Raw genomic sequence first — 22,649 nt, forward strand, 5'->3', positions numbered from 1 at the left:
TTTTTTTAAATTTTCAATTCTAAATTCTGTTACACACTCTCACCACTGTCCCAATTGAGAAAACAAAGTAATTTGATATAGGTTATACGTTTGCTGACTTTGATTTTTGAATTTATACTGATTGTAATACTGAGAATTTTAAAAAGAAAAATCTTCATTTCAAATAATGTTGATGGTGTTTTGTTGGTTTGTTTTTTTTAGCTACGAGTTTTCAAGTTGGCAAAATCTTGGCCAACATTGAATATGCTGATAAAAATTATTGGCAACTCAGTGGGGGCTCTAGGAAACCTGACCTTGGTGTTGGCCATCATTGTCTTTATTTTTGCTGTGGTCGGCATGCAGCTCTTTGGCAAGAGCTACAAAGAATGTGTCTGCAAGATCAACAGTGATTGCACACTGCCACGCTGGCACATGAATGACTTTTTTCACTCCTTCCTAATTGTATTCCGAGTGCTGTGTGGAGAATGGATAGAGACCATGTGGGATTGTATGGAGGTGGCAGGCCAATCTATGTGCCTCATTGTTTACATGATGGTCATGGTGATTGGAAACCTAGTGGTAAGTAATCAAAAGACTTCAAACATTCATTTGTAAAATTTGCATAAATCCATGCTCTGCTGTTAAATTTTTATGATGTTGTTTTTAGTTTTCAACAGTCTTTGAGCTAGGTTGACTATAGATGTATGATTTACTCTTGTAATAGTAACAGTTCACAGAATCCCAGTCCTAACATTAATATGTTAGAATTTACAAAGCATTTTATTATAAATATTCTGTTATCTAGATAATGTAAATGATATTCTCTCCATGTTGCTAATGAATGTGGCATTTTAAAAATTCAAGAAACATAGTTTCTGGGTAAGTTAATCATTTTATTAATAAGATTATCATCTTTTTTAATAAAAAGCTATCAGTAGCACCCTCCAATGCCAAAGATGTTTCATAGCATGGGTTCACAATTTAGATACCCTTAGAAGAGCAAGTGTTCCTGAACAGTAGTAATCAACTCTGATTGGTAATGATGAGAAAATTGATATTATAATGGGATGTGGATTTTCTTACAATGGAAGTCTTAAAGTACCTGACTTGGATAACCCAACTCTTGGTCAAAGAGACCTAATAATTTCCATAGCATCTATCTGACAAACGGGAGAACCCATATTTTCCCAGAACTTACTGAGTAAACACAGTGAGCAGGAATTCTTCTATTAGTTTAAACTTACAATCTTTTACTATTTAATTGGATCTTAGCCTGGCTGGGTTTTTCACAAAAATTTTCCACACTCCTTGGTTTTTGGATGAGAAAGTAGGAAAAGAGAAGAAGCCTTGATACTGATTGAATAATTAATTACTCATACAAAATAACAACAATCATTTCTCTCACAAAGAATCTGGGACTCAGGATAAGTGAATTTCTCAATACCCTTACTGGGTATTAGGACTCAGTGGCATTCAGTGCAAACAACAATTCCTTAAACTTCAAGTTCTAAGAAGAACTTTAGTATTCTAAAGCAAAATTATCACTTTATCTTGTTGAAAATAGTGCCAGCATAGGAATAATGCCCGCTGCTTTTCTTTTCATTAGTGAAATTTTGTCATTGTTATTAGAAATTAAAAGATATTATTTAGGCTTATCAGCTGTTATTGTTTGGTTGTATCCAACTCTTTATGATTCTATTGGGGATTTTCTTGGCAAAGATGATGGTTTGCTGTTTTCTTCTTCAGCTGATTTTATAGATGAAGAAACAGGGGCAAAGAAGGTAATGTGACTTGTCCAGAGTCACACATTCTTAAGCCAGATTTGAAATCAGGAAGATGAGTCTTCCTGACTTCAGGTCTAGCACTTCATCCATCAAGATTTAAACTTAGGTTTTCCTGACTGCTATCCGAGTACTTTATTCACTATATTGCCTAGCCACTCTCAGACTTATCAGTACTTCTGAGCAAAACTTAATGATTAGATTGCATCATCTCTTTATGTAGACATTTATGCTTACATATTGCTTTTTTTAAAGACCCTTTCTCCCCCCTTTAATTCTGCTTCCTGTTAGGAGGTATTTCAAGTTAATTCATTTAAAGAACTAGAACTACCTTCTCCTCTATCATGACTTTTTGCCCTCTTAGCATCATATGGAGTTAACCCGTGGTCTCAACATGCCTTCAGCCCCCTCCTCAGACAATCAGGTTGTCATGTTGAGCCACAAGGAATTTTAGTGTTGCTAGTACCTATTTTGATATGGCAGGACTTCTATGATCATTGCATGGTATGGCAAGGAGAAAACTTGCAGATAGACCTGATGTGTGTATGTTTATCTTCAATTAATATGTAAAGCATTTAAGGTATTGGGCTTTTTCATTTATAAATACTTTCCCAGCAATTATTATTGAGCTTGAGTGGGAATTAATTAATCATCCTCCTTAGAAATATTTGATAAGTAATTTTGAAGACCAGACCTGTGTTCCACTTATTTTTACATGCCTTGATCATATTTAAATGTTAGTAACAAATGCAGTTTATGTGTGATAACTTTCTAAACACACAAAGGCAAAGTCTTATATTCCATTTTACTCACAGGTCAATTTTCTGTCTTAAATTATCTTTAGTACATGTGGACCAAATTATAAAATTTTCTTTGTACAAAGCTTGGCAAAGAATCATATTAGTTCAGTCTTACAGTTCATGAAGTCATCTAATCTAGCCCTCTACATTCAGACAGATAATTGCTATCTCCATTTTAGCATTTCAAGAAACTGAGTTTCAGTAAAGTTAAATGATTGAAAGACGTACAAACAGCAATAATAAGACAAAATTAAATTCTAGGTTTCCTTCTACATTCTACAGTTATCTATTTTCCATACCAGTGATTTCCTTCATTGACTAAGCAAAAATGTTTTTCTTTAAATACTCCATTCATTGGCATTCAATGAATTTCAAGTATAAAAATATAACTATTAGAATTTGTTTGGTTTTTGTTCTATATCCATCTTTTCTTCACATTACCTTTTCCTTTGGTGTTTCTCACATTGATATTATCTAATATGATACAGGGACATCCACTGTAGTACAAGACCAATTAAAGGCAACGTGGGAAAAGCAGATGTTATTAGAATGAAACTTTTAATTACTTAGACATTTCAGTTATATTGATTACCTTGATCATCACTAGTCGAGAGCTGGTCATAATATAATTTATGATTTTCATCTAGACATCGGATACTAAACTTATTGAGGTATAATTTTTAAATTTAAATAACTGTCAAAATATTAAAATCAAGATATTAACAAGGGAAGCATCTTGGGGAAAATATTACAGAGAAAAGGAAGCCTCTAGATTAGGGCTTTTCCCCTTGTCCAATTTCTATTATTTTTTTTTAGTTAAATGAATACTAACATGTCACAAAACAGAAATAGTAGTCCCTTTTTCTCATTACTCACTAACATTTCTCCTGAAAAATGAAACATACATATTAAAATAAATAATGCATTCTCATTGCTAAATGAGAGAAAAGCAAACAATGCATAGAGATTCAAAATGATTATCATGTAACAGGAATCATTTTGCAAGATTTGCTCTCATCTACTTTTTCAAAATCTTTTAAAATAGGCTTCTGGCAACAGATCTCCTTTTTCATGCATTATATAAAAATAGTCTTAATAAGAACATTGTAAGAGTTTTCTTTTAAAGTTGTGAATAATTCTATCTCCTTTTGGACAGATGAGATAGCAGAACAAGAGACTGGGATAAGATCTACTATGGGCATTGAGAACTTATGTTTCTCTCATAAGTAAAAAAGGGAAGAGAGTTATTGTTGTTGTTGTTGTTTTTGTTTTGTTTTGTTTTTTGTTTTTGTTTTTGGCAGACCTGACTTTATCTGCATATAAAAAAGAGAGTAGATTTTAACTATATACACATGTATGTGTGCATATGTGTGTATTGTATATATGCACAGATATATATGTTTTGTGTATATAGATCAATAGCTCTTCAGAAATAAAATGTATCCTTGCATTTTTTTTCCTTCCCTATTTGTAGGTACTGAACCTTTTTCTGGCTTTGTTACTGAGCTCATTTAGTTCAGATAATCTTACAGCAATTGAAGAAGACACTGATACAAATAATCTTCAGCTTGCAATGGTGAGAATCAAAAAGGGAATAAATTATGTGAAAAAAAACATGCATGAATTCATTCAAAAAGCATTCATTAAAAAGCCAAAGATTTCAAACGAGATCAGAAGAGTGGATGATCAAAATATTAAAAAGGAAAATTATATACCCAACCGTACTCTTGCTGAAATGAGCAAAGATCAGTATTTTCACACAGATAAAGATGGGACCAGTGGTTTTGACAGCAGCATGGAAAGATATATGATGGATGAGAGTGACTATCAATCTATCATTCACAATCCTAGTCTCACTGTCACAGTACCTATTGCCCTGGGAGAATCTGATTTTGAAAATGCAAATACTGAAGAATTTAGCAGTGAATCAGATATTGAGGGAAGCAAAGAGGTAAGATTATTTTCTGAATATTTTGATAGTATAAGATAGTAGAATTGGATAGTCATTTATGAAGTTTTTGTCTTAGAATTTACCTGCCCTCAGTAATTTCCTAACAAATCTGCTTATGATTTCACTTATTAATACCAGCAAATGAATTTCACATCTCATAAAGTATATAACAAATTCAATTAATTAAAACAAAAATATCTTTAAACTTGTCCTTGTAGGAAAAAATTAATTATTTTACTTTCAAGTTCTATATAAGAAAATTATTGGTGTTTTAAATCATGTGATAAAGAACTTTTCAATCATCAGGTAGAACTGAATATGTATTCTGTGGGATTCACGGAAGGTAAGAAATGGCCTCATGAGTTTATAGTCTAGTTATGGATAAAAGACTGACGTGAAAAAATTGAAAATTATTTATAATGAAATGTTGAATCATAGTTAAGAGATGAAAGAACTAAAAGAGGCCCTGAGGAAGGATTTAACAAAAGATCTGAAACTTAAGGTGGGGCTTAAAAAATGGATGGTAATTGAATCAATAGAAGGGACACAAGAAGAAATTCCAGGAAAGAAGGAAGTTATTAAGATAAAACTATTTTTCACATAGTGTGATTAATTTCATTGGTATTTACAACAGATTTTTTTTTGTAAGAGAACATTTCATAAAACTTTAAAATTTTGAAACAATAGAAATACTCATTTATGTAATGCTTCTATTTATTTGGCCCTTTTATTTATATATATATATATATATATATATATATATATATATATATATATATATATATATATATTACATACTAACTGAATATAAATTGGGAAAGTGAGAATCAGATTAAATTATATGTGTTATCACTTGGCTAGTACATGTCAGGGGAAGCATCTGGACCTAACATCTTTCCTGATTGCAAGATCAGTATATTTTACACAGCACCATGATGTCTATTAGTTCCCATTTTTTGCTACCCTGTTGTAACTCTTCTATTCAAAAAGAATATAAAATTGAAATGGAAAGATAGAAATAATTTTTTTTAATTTGGTAACTATATACAGAAAAGACACCAGCACATGATTACATATTCAAAAATAATGAGTGGGTTTTTTTCCTGCAAAGATCAAAAATGAAATTTTATGGAAATATGTATTTGTTCCATAGAGCAAATTAAAATGTGCCTTCTTGACACATGACTGATTATATGGCTGGATTTTATTTACTACCTTGCATTCCTGCTGGGGTGAAATAAATCTCAAGAGTTTGACATGTGGTGAATTTTTTGATGCTATTAAACATACAGCTTGTCTGGATATTTTTTTTGTTTGTTTGTTCACTTTAAATAGAAATGGTCACTGGCTCTTCATGGAAGCCTTACCAGTAATGCAATCCAAAATCCTACTGGAATGATTTTAAAGAAAAGGGGAAGGGGATTTGACTATGATCGATATTTGGTTGTTGTGGAAGAGAAGTCCATAACTGGTTCTTTTTAAGATCCATTAGGCTGGAAGGTTTTTTTTTTTTTTTTTTTTCATCCAAATTGTAATTTTCATTTCTAAACCCTAGGAGTACATAAATAGGCAATTAGCAGGTCAATCAGTGTAATCAGGAAAGCCTGAATTCAAATTCTCTCTCAGATACTAACCTTTTGACTTTGGACAACCCATCTGAAACTCAGTTTTTTCTTCTGTAAATTGGGGATAATAATACCACCTATCGTCCGAAGTTGTTATGAGGATAAAAAAAGATTTGATATTTATAAAGTACTTTGTATAACTTAAATTATTAAATAAATACTAGGCAATACTTGGAAATTCCCCCTGTGTTTTGGAGAAAAGAAAGGAGAACATTAATCTGACCAGCCCAGAAATTCTGCCAGAACCTAAAATTGTAAGAATTTGCCTTACTTGCTTTGTGAAATAGTATAACCCTTATACATTGATAATTGACAGATAATTTTCTTTATCGGTTGCTAAGTTAGCTGAGGAGACCTACATAGAGAAGACAATGAACTATACTTCTCTGAATTGTAATTAGATTCTTCATTCTGAACTAATAAACTCTTCTTCAAATATTATTGAAGTTAAGTTCAAGCAAAATGTTTAGCTATAGTGCCTTCCTAAATCAGTCTGGTTTCATTTGGCAGACACCAGTGTCTGTGTTTGATGTAAAACTATTGACTTAATGTAGACATAATTTATACCTCCTAAAACTAGAAAGCATATGCTGTCATCTGTGGTTTAACCATTGGAATATAGTCACTATTATACTTTTCAGAACATAGTGATAGAACTACCTATTAAATCCTAGAGTGCCCACCTCTAGGCAAGTCAGAATGTTATTGCTACAGCATAGTAGTAATGATATGTTCAATTAAACCTAAAGAGAAAAATCCATTTTCTTTTTATTTATCACAGTGATTCACAGTCACTAGATGAACTCTTTAAAATGTAGGATCCCTTTATATAATGTGCAGAATTCTCATTTATTTCTAAAATAAAGACATACCCTTGGCATTTACTTGACAATAGGTTACTTTCTCCTTTAATTAATAGATAAAATAAACTGTTTTAATAAAATCATTCTAATCTTTTTCTTGGGATTGTATATAAGAATAAGAAAAATAGCAAAAGCTTTAAATGCAAGCTTTTGTTGCTTGCATTTAAATACTGCTTTAAAAGCTCCAAAGCACTTTACAAATATTGTCTCATGTAATCCTCACAAATGCCATGAGATTTAGGTGCTATTACTATTCCCATTTTATAGTCAAGGAAACTTAGGCAGGTACGGGTTAAATAACCAGCGTCATAAGTAAATTCCCAATCTATTTAATATAGATAATAATTGTAATACCTGAAACAGACATTCTTGCTCCTTTTTTATATTTTTGTAATCAGTAGCAAAAATATATCTCTAAAAAGAATAATTTATTAATTTTTGCATTTCAGATTCCTGTTAATATAATCTAGCAATATGTGTGTCTATCTATATTTTTTAATATTACATTGATGCTTTATTGAATGTATTTGGTATATTTTCACTTCCAAACCTTTGGAAAATCTAGAGAATAATTCATCATTTTCCATGATAAGTTTTTGTTCTTTACCCATAAATATACTACCATATTTCATTTTATGGAAATTTTGTCCTTAGAATATGATTCTTTTTCTCTGAGACATATTAACTCTATCTCATCCCTAAATAGTGTGTAACACTGTTCCTTGAATATAGTAGTTATTTAATAAATGGTTTTTGACTGCCTAAACAAGGACATCTGACAGCAGCATAGTCAATTACTTCATCTAGTTCAATGATAAATATTAAATTTACATGAGCTTATGCTAGGTACCTATTGGCTAACACCAGATACTTCCCCAAGTAAATGCAAAAATCAGTGAAAAATCATCACCCTCGTACATCACCCAGTCACTTAGTGGTAGAAAATCTAAACTAACAATTTCCAAATGCATATGCTATAGATCCTTAAGGACTATTATTTTGAGTTTTATGTTAAAGGATGATGGCATCTTTCCCCCTTTGTGAACTTTACATTTAATATTTCTAAAGACTTTACACACTCTTTTTGAATTCTTAAAACTGCAAAGTGACTCTCCAGTAGTACCATATTTTGGTTTCAGATTTGTCTTCAAGTCCTACTGTTGTGGTTGTTGTTGTTATTTTTAACAATTTTGATTTCCTTAAGAATTTATGAACTGTGCTAGTATGTACTAGTTACTTCTCTTCCAATCACCTTTTTTTCTTCTAATTCAAAAGGTACATAATTTGATTTTTCACAGCTAGAATATATGAAAAAGTTAAAAAGAAATAGGGATATGCAAAATTTTAAAGAGTTGACATGTGGTTAGCAGTAATTTTGGAAAATATGATCCTTACTTAAGATCAAACAAAAAGTCAACAGGAAAGCATGTTTATTTCATTGATGATTGTTGTGAAGAATATAAAATGTATTGGTATTGTCTCTTTTTAACAGCACATACCATCTCATAGCTTTGTTCTAGTTAGTTATTTTCCTAAAGTGACCATCATTGTCATCTTCACTTCTTGCCTGGATGCCCAAGAAACTAAATTCAATTCAACAAACATTTATTAAGCTCTTACCATGTTCAAGAGACTGATTTCCTTGCCAATAGGGAAGTTCCACATTACTGGGAAGAAATATGGCCAAATGAAAGAACATAGCTAGATGAAGATTTCCAGGATAATCAGGGAAATGAAAATTGTATAATATGTAGATTGCTTGAAAGAACTAAGGGTATTTTTATCCTTGTTCAGTTGTTGCAGTCATATCCAACTCTTTGTGACATCATTTGCAGTTTTATTTACAAATGTACTAAAATGGTTTACCATTTCCTTCTTCAGCACATTCTACAGATAATGAAACTGAGGCAAACAGGGTTAAGTGACTTGCCCAGGGTCACACAGTTAATAAGATTTGAATTGAGGAAAATGAGTCTTCCTGACTCCAGACCCCAGGACTCTATCCATTGTACCAAGAAAAGCAAAAACAAAGGTGGAGAGAAGTGACAGTTGTATTCACGTATCTTAAGGGCAGAAAGGCAGAAGTAGAATCAGTATGTTTGTGTTTCAGAGAGGCGATTATTAGTGTCAGAGATTTTCTCACAACTAGTACTATACAGAAATGGATCGAGTGACTAAGCAGATCATCAATTAAGTGCTAAATAACTAATTTGGGTCGGTAAAGAAGAATGGATAAAAGTTATACAAAGTATTCTTGCTCTAGTAATTTGGACTAAATGATCTCTGGGATTGATACCAACTCTGAGATTCTGTGAAACACATAAGAACATATGTTTAGTAAAGTAAAACTCTGAACATTATTTTAAACATAAACTTAAGTATTTGAAAGAATAACTGTACAATATTTGTAAAGAATAACTGTACAATATTTGTTTTGTGTGTCTGTATTTCATTATACTTATATACCATGTAAAATTGTTTTTCATTGTTAATATATTCTCTTAGAGAAGAAAAGTAAATATGAAACCCCTTATTATCTGGTTCTTATTTCTATTTATACTTCCTATTTTCTTAGAATTGAGTGTAAAAATTTTGATATTAGTGTTATTGTCCGGTTGATGTTTGGCCAGTATATTCTATAATTAATGTTGGCTCAATGAGTGGGAACAGAGGAATCCTCTTACAGGAAAGAAAATACTCTACAGATTTTGTGTTGAATAACATATTTCTACTCACCTGATGCTAGTTATTTGTCACTTTTTATTATGATCAAATATTTGTTTAAATTCTATAAAAATGGAAAGTTTTCTGCCTCCATTATTAAACATTCTCATTGGGGTTGAATAGAAGGGACTATTAGGGAAGAAAGAAGAAGAAGGAAGTAAAGCATTTATATAGCATTTGCTGGATGGGCATTGGACTAAGTGATCTATTAATATTACCTAATTTATCTTAATAAGAAAATTATTCTCTTATAATGTCTTATTTTACAGTTGGGGAAACTGAGGCATAAGGTCACATGGCTAGTAAGTGTCTGGGTTGGATTTGAACTCAGGTCTTCCTGGCTCTGGGCCAGTCTTTATATTTATTGTGCCAGCCAACTTCCTTAAAAAGTATGAAGTATTGCATTAGAATCAACACATAGAAAATATCATGCCTTCTTTCATAAGGTTCCTTTCTTATATAATCAAGTGATGATATTAGATGGTTTCTAACCTATTTATTTCTTTTTTTTCCTTTTGTGAATTGCCTTTTAATATTATGTTGAGTGTTTCATTATGTTGATTGGGTTTCAAATTACTTTCAAAGTGTTCTTCAAGTGTATAAAAAGCAGCATTTTCACATACTTTAGGTGCATAAATATTCATAAAATCCAGATATATTCTTTATTTTTCAGTTATACTCAAATAAGTAACCTGATTCTAGAAGCTGAAGGTAGTATGACTACATGTGTAACCTTCATTGCCTTACATTCTTACTTCTCACAGGGGTTAAAAAGGAAGGTGGATAAATCAAGGAAGCAGTTCTTTTAAACCAGGCAGAGACAACTTTTGCACAGGTTACCTAAAAAAAAATCATACATATATGATATTTTTTTCAATGTCTCTTGTCTTGCATGTCAATAAGCTGGAATATATTCCTGCCAAGTCCATTGCAATAAAGTAAAATTCCATAACCAGGATTGAGGCTCTTATCACAGCATGTTCCTGGAGCATTGCATCATTTTTTTGTGATTCTCTTGCTGAAAGTTCTCTGATACATCTATGTAGTATTTTGGCATCCTCAACTGCATGTTCAATCGGTTTTTATCATTTGGATTATAAAAGTGAAAAATTGGGTGTAACAGAAGCCATTAAAACACCATTGAACTTGGAGACTGGCCAATTTAACTGTTTTTTTTCCCCATTTTTGAAAAGACTATGTATCACATCACTTTTTAAATTTATATTTATTGAAATTTTGCTTTCAAAGCAAGACATCTTTGAGAGAAATAAAAATTAAGCTCATGTTTTAAAGAATTCTCAACCAGAGAAAGAGGAATTTACATAATTGGTATTTGAATTCTGATTCAGCTACCAAAAAAATGTGACTCAAATTCCAGCAGAAACTGTCTATAATTGTAGGAATTTTTAGTTATATCTAGAAGACACCTGAATTCCTAGATTAGCTAGATATTTTCAAGGGAAAAAAAAAGAATAACTCATCTTTAGATAGCACTTGAAGTACTTATAAATTACTTTATTCATAACAAGTTTTGCCAATGTTGTCACTATTTTTTGTTGGAGGAAACAGAGGGCTAGTCAATTAGTGTAAGGGACTTGCCCAGGATTATGTAACTGATCTGTAAGGGAGAGGGAACTGGGTAGAAGTTGCAAAATATCAAATTTTGATTTGATATCAGAGAATATAAATTTGCTAATTGCTACCCAGAAACAGAGTGTTCTGCCTTCAGAGACAGTGGATTTTGCCGCCTCAGCGATAATCAAGTAAAGGTCCAAATAACCATTTATCAGGCGTGTCAGGCAGGAAATTCCTTTAAAGTGGATTTGATAGATACTGAATACTTTACAACTCTGAAATTCTATGACTTAAATCTTCTGACTCTGAAACCAGAATCACAACTAACTTTTTTCAGTAAGGAATACTATAGCAACAACATATGTATGCCATTTGTCCCAGGTCACAAAGTGAGAGGTGGGGAATTTCAGTATCCGGATGAAGATCTTCGCTTTTCTTTGGACTTTTTAATGAAGGAAATCAAGGATCAATGCAGTATTTCTCTGTTGAGTGAAATTCAGTAAATCTATTTACAATATGAGTTAAAATACTCCATTTTAATTTTGGCAGAATATTAGTAATTTAGGTTGACAAGGATCAGTGGGAAAAATATATAATTTTATTATGTTTTTCTCAATAAATTATCAAGTTCAATGAAAATTAAAATGATACTTTAAATAAAGCTATTTACTTCATTAAATATTACTACAACTTTATAGAATCAAAGCATCATTTTCATGTTGACAACCTGTGAGTTATAGTTCAAGGAGTAATTAATAAAAAGGGACTTAGATTATTCCTTTCTTAATTCTGCAGTGACTTTTTTATGTCTCATATATTACACTTTTTACAAACCTGTCCCAAGATGTCTTAAAATGCTTTAAACTCTTCTAAAACTTTTGAGACACATTGGGTTTATTTAACTCAACTGTAGAATATATATCCTAATTTGCCAAAACTATTGCAGATTTCTTTATATTATACTGCTATAACAGTAAAAAAAAAAAAAAAAAGAAAAAGAAAGAAAGAAAGAAAACATGAGTATTCATTTTCAATCTCATAGACACTTATGAGTATTTGAAATATAATGGCTTTTTTAAAAAATAGGTGTGTTAAAAATATTTGTTTTATAATCCAGTTCATGGCATCAATATGGCCTGTCATTGCTGTGACATCTATATCACAACAATCCATTATGGAATGATGAAAGCAAAACTTACTCAAAGATTTATAATGGATAAATAAAATTACCCTGCTTCATAGAGTATTACTTAACAATAAAAATATTGTTAATATACTCAGGTTTGTCTATTTATTTTATCTCTTCCAATATATTTTGCTATCATGCTTACCTATACTAAAAATGAAATGACTTAGAGGCAGTATTCCATTCAAAAATAATTTGTTTCTAAATTATAAAAATATTTACAGCTCTCTACAATTTATTTTTTAAAAATCTTATTTCAGATTCCACAAAACCCAAAAGCAGAATACTTCTATCAGGAAGTCAAGTGAAAAGCTTCCCTTTTGCATGGTCAACTTAGCATTACATTAACCAACTTTGAGAAAGAAAAGCATCTTTGTTAAAGTGACTAAAAAGAATTTAAATCATTTATATTTGAACACATTTTAACAAAATGCTTTTAACTTGCTTACTAAATTACTTTAAGAAAACATGAATCAAATTTTTATGGTCATTTTTGACTACGAATTTGAAAATTTTGTAAAACTTCTTTGTGAATGGCTCTCTAAAATATAACATTTATCCTCAATACGTTTACAGAAAATTACATATAATGGGCTTGGTGATAAAGCTTTTTAATAAAGTCTTCTGAAAGTGGCTTATGATTGGAAACAATAAAATTCTGTGTTTGAGTAGAGCATTTTTACTTTATCCTAATTTATAACATTGTGAACAACATTCAGAACAAAACAGAAAGTCTTTAACTAGAGTTTATCCTTTATTGTGTTTCACTATCAAAGACCATAGCCAAAGATAGATTACAAGCCATTTTCACTTGTATGATTTCCCCCCCTTTATTTTACAATTCAAATTTGACTCTGCCTTTGACTTTGCTTAGTTCATCACATTTCTTGTGTCTTTATGTGATTAGTCTGTTGATTACTGTCATTTTCCCTTATATCCCAGTCTATCATGTTTCACTGAGTTATTTTCTGATTCCCACTTTTATTCATCATACAACAGAGACATGGATAGCTATTTTCTAGTTAGTGTTAATTCTGCTGAGTTTTATTGTAGCAGATCATTTTTGTACCAATGTGGAAATGTTTTAGTTTCTCCAGAAATAATTTGACCATCTTCCAAGAGTGTATATACTTGGTACCAATACTTAAATCAATATGATATGTTTTTCATCTTTACTGCTCAGTTGGTAAAAGAGAAAAAAAAGTGATTTCAAAATAATTTAAGTGAAGAAAATTTAATAGCGCTTGTTAAATAGATTAGCATAGTTAAAAATAATTATCCAGTGATGAGCTCTTCTGAAATCAGCTATATTCATCCTCATATAACAGACATTGTCTGTCTTCAAGTCCAAACCAAAGATCTTTCCATTCTGATAGAACCTGCCACCTGCCAATAGTCATCTGTTGTCATAGTCTTGAAAAACTTCAGGTTAACCTCAGATCTAGAAGGGTAATCAGAAGTCTTTTGTGGGGGAAATACCTTCATTTGTGCATAATTTTCCATTTCTTGCTTTGGTCCTTTGCCTCTGTAGTTTAATTTTTATGATTACTTACTCCATTCAGTTAGATCGAAATCCCTCCATGCCTTGTGATCCCTGATGATTCTTGTTTATGTTTTCTCATACATCATCAGACTACATGATAATGGATTTGGAACTAAAAAAAAAAAAAAAGACTTTAGAGATTAAATAGTTTGATCCTACAGTTTTAAAAATAAGGCAGTACAATTATCAGTTAAAAGCTAGGGTACCAATCTAGATTCATTACTGCATTTTTTTAGTATTTATGTAAAACGGTACCCTTCTTTTCTTCTTTAATTAAGATAAATTTTTTAGTTCAATGGATCGTATGAGATAGTTTGTAAGGCACTTAGCACAATGCCTGGCACATAGTAGGTACTTAATAAATGCTTCTTCCCTTCCTCCCTATATCATTATTGTTTGATCAGATTACATCAGTGTGACTAGTGCACACACATTGAATATTTAATGTTATGTACAGGATTCACTTCTTTACTATGTAAAAACAAGTCAATTATTCTATATCTATGTATTTTACAACAAGGCATAATAGTGACTGCTTAAAAATAGAATTAGGACTAGCAGAATAAATAGTTCCTTTTCCTTATTCTATTTTAATAATTGTGGATAATTATTTCTAAAAATGACTAAACTGGATATTTGTTTGGTGAAACTAGTAATCTTATTGTGATTTTGAAAAAGGAAAAAATCAGCTGTTTAAAAGCTTCATTTTAGCAGAATCATGACTGTATATGACATTCTAATTACTAGTAAATTTGAATTTGTGAAACATCATTTTTATTCCAATAAGTAGCATTAATGAATAGTACTGATTGACATGAGCTCAGACTCCAAGGAATTCCTACTGCAATTGATTGAAATAATAAAACTTGACAAAAACATTTTTAATGTAGATACTACCTTAAAATAAATATATTTTACTCTCAATTATTTTAAGATATATTATGTTTGATGGCATTTAATAAGAAGAGCAAAATTAATCTCAAAACTACCTTTAAATTAACCAGTATATCCAAGAATTGTTCCATTAAAAAATGCTTACATCGCAAATGTAAAAAACAAACAAACAAACAAACAAAAAACCCAACCCTGTACTTTTATGGTTTAGCATCAGGGATTATTAATCTTTTTTGTTTCTTTAATCTTATAGTCTCCTCAGAATTATCTTTTTAAATGTATAAAATAAAATACATAGCATCAAAAAGGAAACTAGTTACACTGAAAAAATTACCTAAATATATATGTGTGTGTATACATGTATGTTTATGTTTGTTCTGGGAGCAATTCCTCTCTGCCAGGACCTATTTGACAACATATTTTCGGGACGTAATGATCTTAAATTTAGAAAATATACACCTACAGATATCTTACAAACCTATGGAAATTTGCTTCACTACAAAATGGGCAATGATTTATCCCTTTGCCCTGTCATATTTCTATAGAAAAAGTTCATATGTGTGTATATATATATATGTATATATATATATAAATATACATGTCAAAATTATTTTTATTACTAATAGAGATGAAAATTAGACTCTGCTCTACTACTTAAATAAAAAAATTCCAGCACTTGACACAGTGCCTGCCTTATAGAAGGCACTTAACAATTATTTATTGATTGTCAACATTGCTTTTTCTTTGTTCCCCAACTTTTTTAGAAAGAGAATTTTTTTCTCTAAAACTACTCATTCTCTGAGTATTCCTGAATATTCATGAACATAGGTTTTAGAATCCTAGATTTTCATTTGCTTCTAAATGATGCACTCCTAAAACATGATAGATCCCCATTAATGATCTCTCAAACCAAAGTACAGCCACCTAGTGGGAATAATGCCTCTAATGCCTATTACAAAATAAGTACCAGTACCACTCTTCTTCTGATTACTGTGGTTTTATGAAGACTGTATCTGCTTACATCATTCCTCTATCATACAGGTTTTTATTTGTGCAGTTTTTACTTATGTCATACTCTGTGTGATAACGAGATTGTAATAGTTGAGCCAAAATATGTATTTACAATACTAACATTTAATTCAATATTTGCACCTGACCCTAAAAGTCATCAAGAAATAAAAAATTATAACCTTATGGAAAATATTAAATTGCAAATTAGGGTCAGCTAATGTAAAGTGTTTTTCTCATTCTGTTTTGGGAGCCACAATTAACATTTGATTTGAAATGCTCTAAAAATCATTTATAATTTTCATTAGATAATCTTATGTGCCTTGCTGGTACTTTTAAAATGTTCTTACATGTATAAGCAAATAAAAATGCATTAAAGTAGCTGCTGTGCTTCCATATATAAGGACTAAATTAGGAAACTATATTTTCAAGACTTTTCCTATCCCTGCTAATAAACTTTATTTCTAACAAAAATGTGGGGGCTTTTTTACATTTATTTAAGTTTAGGAATAATATAGGAGATAAAAAATAAACTGTCTTTGTCTTAGAATTAATTTTATGACCATAAGAAAATTAAACTCATTATTCTCATCTGTAAGTCTATCATGTTTGATTTCATTATTTGTTGCAGAGTTCGCATGTAATATTCAACTCAATGTGTAAACTAATGTCTTGACTTTTTGTGCAAATGAATTTTTGTGTAAATGCTTTTAAATCTTATAGATCAAATAGATGATATGAGAAGAGAAAATTTAATTGGCCTCTTGAATTCTGATTTTAATGCTATTTTGAAATTTTTTATCTTATATCATCCTGTTATGTTGCTTTTTACATCAAAAAAGAAGAGCTTAAAATTGCATTTTTCTCTTGCTTTCTTCTGGTCATTTTTTTTTTTCATTTTTAACTATTAATGCCTTCACTTATCACTAGCTGATTGAACTGAATTGAATTTTCAGTTAAAAGAGATAGACATAGTATGACAAGTGGTGAAATGCTATGGATTTTACAGTCTTGATGGTCCTTAAACATATTTCCTGTTGCTTTTAAAAAAATGCAATGAAAAAGAAATCATGGTAAGACAATGGACTTAAAAGCAATGCTATAATACAAATAGTATAGTACTATTGTCGGAATTATTTTTTCCTTTAAAGGTAATTTTAGCAAATAAATGCATTACTATTTTTAAGAATATATTTATTTTACAATGTTTATTAACAAACATAGAAGCCAACCATAATGTGGATAGAAAGATGAAGCAATGACACATTGCAAGGTTTCTAAACCTTAATGTGTGCTTATACATTTCTATGGCCGCAATATTGTTGTGTTTTGCATAATGTGTTGCATGCTTCTCAATATGAAATTCTAAAGGTACTTTGCTAAAATTAATTCTAAAATTATTTTTGTGGCTGGGGCTTTTTTGTTTGTTTGTTTGTTTTTGTTTTTAGCGAGTACACCGATCTAGTTCCTCTGAAGGCAGTACAATTGATAATGCTATCCCTGAGGATAGAGAAGAAGAAGTAGCTGAACCTGAAAATTCAGATGAGCCAGAGGCCTGTTTTACAGATGGTAAGAGGAAAAAGGACACCTGTTCAGGGTGATTTTACTGTTATTAATAGACTTCATTTTAATAGCTTTTCCCCCAAAATACACAGATAGTTTTAAACATTGTAAACATTGTAAAACCTTGTGTTCCAAATTGTTCTCCCTTCTCCTCATCTCCTCTAGATAAGCAATCCAATATAAATTAAACGTGCAATTTTCTAAACATATTTGTCATACTAGACAAGAAAAATCAGATCAAAAGGTGAGAGGAAAAAAAAAGACATGAGGGGAAAAAAAGCAAGCAAACAAGTAATAACAAGAAAAATGAAAATATTATTCTTTGATCCACATTCAGTATCCATAATTTTCTCTTTGGATGCAGGTGGTTCTTTCCATTACAAATCTATTAGCATTGCCTTGAATATCCTTCTTTTGATAAGAGCCTAGTCCATCACAGTTGATTATCACATAATTTTGTTTTTGTGTACAATGTTCTGTTTGGTTTACTGCATCAGTTCATGCAAGTCTCTTCAGAATTTTCTGGAATCAGCTGGTTCTTTTGTTTTTTTTTTTAAATTTGGATAGTCTTATTTTATTTTATGTCTCCCTCTGAAGAGGTGTGTTGAATTTTCAAATTATTACTACAATGGGAAATGAGAAAATAGTACCCACATTCAAATCCATTCAGTAAATATATCTATTTGGATTTGGAACTCTTTAAATGGATAAGGGGTCACATTTTCTGCATGATGATGATGATGGCATTCATACAGTACCAATTATTTGCTAGATACTGTACTGTGCTTTACAAAATTATCTCATTTGGTCCTCACAAATTCTTTCTTTTTTCCCTCGTAAACGTATTTGTTTTTAATTCACATGGCTTTACTAAAGATGTTGGGAGAGAAAAATCAGAGCAAAAGTGTTAGGTTCTTAGGAAAAACCATGGGAGAGATCAAATAACAGAAAAAAAAGTAAACATAGCATGTGTTGATTTATATTCAGTCTCCTTAGTTCTTTTTCTAGATGCAGATGCATTTTCTGTTCAAAGTCTCTTGGTGTTGCTCTGAATCATTGAACCACTGAGAAAAAACAAATCTTTCATAGTTGGTCATCACACATTCTTGCTGTTATGATGTACAATGTATTCCGGGCTTTTCTTGTCTTGCTCAGCATCAGTTTTGTCAATTTTTCCAGGCCTTTCTAAAATCAGTTTGTTCATCATTTTATAGGATAATATTCCATTATCTTCATATACACAAATTGTTCAGCCATTCCTCAATCGATGGACATCCACTCTTTTTCCAACTCTTTGCTACCCAAAAAGAGCTGCTACAAACATTTTTGCACATGCAGGTCCTTTCCCTTCCTTTATGATTTCCTTGGGATACAGATTCAGTAATGGCACTGATGGGTCAAAAGGGCATGCACAGTTTTTACAGCCCTTTGGGCATAGTTCCAAATTGCTCTCCAAAATTGTGAGTCATCATTTTTTAATAGAACAATAATATTCCATCACATTCATATACCATAACTTATTTAACCATTTCCCAATTAATGGGCATCCACTTGACTTACAGTTTCTTGCCATTACAAAAAAGGTCTGCTACAAACATTTTTGCACATATGGGTCCTTTTCTCTTATTTATGATTTTTTGGGGATACAGACCTAGTAGAGAGTGCTAGATCAAAGGGTAGTATAGTTTTATAACCCTTTATGCATGGAATTCATTATTAAGATGATGATATGAATGAGGCTTTTTTGTTTGTTTGTTTCTAGTACTTTGGAATAAAGACTGTCATAACAAGAATAAGAATTCCAATTAAAATTGCAAGAGTGAGTGATCTTTGCAGGTCTTGTTTCCAGTCACACTTAGCTTAGCCTTGCATAACATGCCCTTCATTTGTTGACTAACAGCATTTATTGATGAAACAGTTGCTTGGGGGAAAGGATGGCCATGAAAAAGAATGGTTCCACCTCACCCAAACTGTAAAAGAGTAATTTTACATTGGAGGGGTTTTACCAAATTTAGTTTGGCTATTAACTGAATTTTAGTTTACCAGTAAGTTTAATTACAAGACCTAACAGATAGCCACTTTTATGGTGTATCCTGGGAAGGGGAGAATCCCTGTGACTCATTTTTGAAAAAAACTCCTAATGTAGGAATTTCTTCCCTAGTTTGACTTTGGAGTATTACCAGTTGGGACTGTGGGATATTACCTTATTTACTAACAGCGATAGCCCAGTACTTTCTTATTTGGTTGTTGTTCTTAGCAAAAATAATGGAATGGATTGTCTTTCATTTCCTTCTATAGCTCATTTTGGAGATGAGTAATTAGGTAGTGTTCAGTGACATAACTATCTGAGGTCAGATTTGAACCAGGAAAAGGAGTCTTCTTGATTTCATACCCAGTATTCTATCTACCATACAAACTAGCTGCCCAAGATAAGTATGAATCAGTAGTAATGCTTGAATTTGAATCCTATCATGTACTAAATTATCTAGCACTTCCCTTTCCTCTTTTCCTCGGTTCTATAATTGGATTAGCAAGTCTAAGTGGGGGGAAAAAGACTGTGGTCAGGTGATTGCAGATAAAGAAGTGCTTCACACTTCTCAAAACGCAATGTTGAAGACCTTTTAACAAACTTGATCTAATAGTCAATGTGTGCAAGTACTAGTCTTGGAGCAAGGAAGCCGAATATAGTGAATAGAGAGAAGAACTTAAAAGGATCAGAATTCAATACAGTTACAAACATGTAATAGCTCTCATTATGAACAGGGCAGGAAATATCTCTGAACCTTAGTTTTCTCATCTGTTAATAATTCCTGAAATGTGTACAACACAGGATTGCTCTGAAGTTCAAATAAGAGAATGTATATAAGGTAGTTTTTGGGTCATTTTTCAGTCATGTCTGACTATGTCTCCTTCCTCCAGTCATTTTACAGATGAGGAACTAAGGCAAACTGGGTTAAGGAACTTGTCTAAGGTCATAGAACTTGTAATCCATCTTCTTGACTCCAGCCCTAGAGTTCTTGTACTGTGCAATCTAGTTGCCATAAAATACTTTGCAAGCTTTCAAATATCCATACAGCTAGCTTCTGATTATTGTAAAAATAAATACTCTGATGTGGTCACATTATTGGAATTCATATTACATTATTTCCATTGAACTCCAATCAGTATGAATTTCAGTAATAAGACCACTTGTCAAGAAACATTATTTGCACTAATCCGGACCCAGTTGTATTAATATCAGTATTAGTTCGTATTATAAGTGGAAAGAGAAGATTGTGAAGGCCCACTTCAGGACCATAAATATAATCAATCATCATTGATTTTATTTGACACTAATTTTCCTTTATGATCTTAAATGAAAGTTGGCACTATAAAGGCAAAGACTGGGATCTAAAGTAATGAGCTATCTTTCTTTTGTGAAGATTATCTTAATAACGCCTTTCCTTGTGTACCCTGATTTAGTATGGTACTTGGCTTTTTTATTGATTTTTATAGTCTGCCATCAGTGGGATTTGAAATTTGAATCATTTGAGGGTAGATTTCATCTGATTTGTTCATACTTGTGAAAAAATGATTATCTGAAATAAAAAGGAAACTGAGGACAAAATTACAGAGCCATCTATGATTTAATTTGGATATTAATTTGCATATTAAAGCAAGTCTCCCAGCTGCTCAGAAGTCAGAAACAAGGAGAGATTTAAGGAGATAATTTTTATTAAAAAGAAAAAAAGTACTGATAAAATGACAGAAACATGTTTTGAACTTAATTCCTTTGGACAAGGACTAGTTAGTGTTTTTCTTCCTATTCCACCCACCACCAATAGTACCTTTTGTAATCAGAAAATAAACTGGGAAAGAGGAACTTGTGGTCAATGGTTAACAATTACTCCTTTTGCCCAACTTCCTTAGAAAATCCCTTGCTCAATTTAGATTCTAGCTAAAAAAAATATTAAAAAAAAAAAAAAAGAAGGGGGAGTGGGCTTACCCACTTATCCATTTACCCACTTTTTACCCACTGGAAAAAAAGACTGGCTAATCTTTCTCCAACTGACATAAAGGGGATTTTAGCCTTTCATTTCTAGTGGAAAGAGGCACATAGCCTATTAAAACACATTATAAGTTTATAATTATTTTATTCTTCTAAATTATCTGCTACTAAATGATAGTCTTCTCAACCTATTCACTAAATCCACATAGTTAAGAGATTATGTGAGTTTCATTTAATTTAGGGCTAGTTATTCCTAAGGAAGGGAGCCTGATTTTATAATCAAACTAAAATTAAATCAAAGCATTCAAAAAGAACTGATTTATTTTTTTATATTCCCTTTTCTAATTGACTTTTTAAACATCTTGATAAAATTGTAAATGTTAGGGATGTTTGTGTTTATGGAAAAGAGCAAAACAAATTGACCTATATAAACATATAAACTTTACATTCTAGCACCCTAACATTTTGCCTCATGTATTTTCAATAATGATGATAATAATAATTGATATTGATATAGCATTTTATAGTATAAAGATATATATTGAACATTGAAGATGATTATTAAATACATTTTCTCATTTGAACTTATATATAAGCATAATATAGTAAAAGTCAGATTCATTTATTACCTTGTTTACTCCATATGTTTTTAGCATATTTTGAAGATTTCCAGGTTATTATAAAATGCCTGAATTTCCTCATTAATACAATGAGAGCATTGAACTAAATGATCTTGAAGAAGCTAGAAGATTGCATCTAGTTTTAAATCCTCTGAAACTGTGAAGGCTTTTTATTTTTAAGTAAATCTTATTTTTGAATATTTTATTTTACTAGAAAAGTGGTAAAACTTAATGAGTATGAACTGCCCACAATTTTCTATTTCCTCTTCCATCATTATATGGGAAAGATAGCATTTGCCATCTAGAATATGAATTATCAATGCAATGACAGTACCCTTTGCAAAAAATAAAATCTTTAGAGTCCTAGCCAAAAAAAAAAAAAAACTTTCCAAATGATTTTTAAAAAATGGTCATTAATACTACCAAACTGACATAATGTTAATGTAAATTATTAAAAAAAAAAACTCTTAAGAGATGTTTTATTATGGATCTAATGTGATCATGCATATCTTAGAAGGAGATGAATATTCAATATTAACAAGTATTTTA

The 22,649-nt window shown here is 31.1% G+C and overlaps 1 protein-coding gene across 4 annotated transcripts in view; it reads left to right on the forward strand.

The window, feature by feature from the left end:
- LOC141562904 (sodium channel protein type 9 subunit alpha) overlaps nucleotides 1-22,649 on the forward strand; it is a 185,140-nt gene that overhangs the window by 119,616 nt on the left and 42,875 nt on the right. For all 4 annotated transcript variants that reach the window (XM_074303212.1, XM_074303214.1, XM_074303213.1 and 1 more), the window contains exons 16-18: nucleotides 202-558; nucleotides 4,035-4,511; nucleotides 17,378-17,498. In XM_074303212.1, coding sequence (XP_074159313.1) covers nucleotides 202-558; nucleotides 4,035-4,511; nucleotides 17,378-17,498 — 955 coding nt within the window. The remainder of the gene's footprint in view (nucleotides 1-201; nucleotides 559-4,034; nucleotides 4,512-17,377; nucleotides 17,499-22,649) is intronic.

This window comes from Sminthopsis crassicaudata, chromosome 3 (assembly GCF_048593235.1).
Source record: "Sminthopsis crassicaudata isolate SCR6 chromosome 3, ASM4859323v1, whole genome shotgun sequence".
Taxonomy (NCBI): Eukaryota; Metazoa; Chordata; class Mammalia; order Dasyuromorphia; family Dasyuridae; genus Sminthopsis; species Sminthopsis crassicaudata.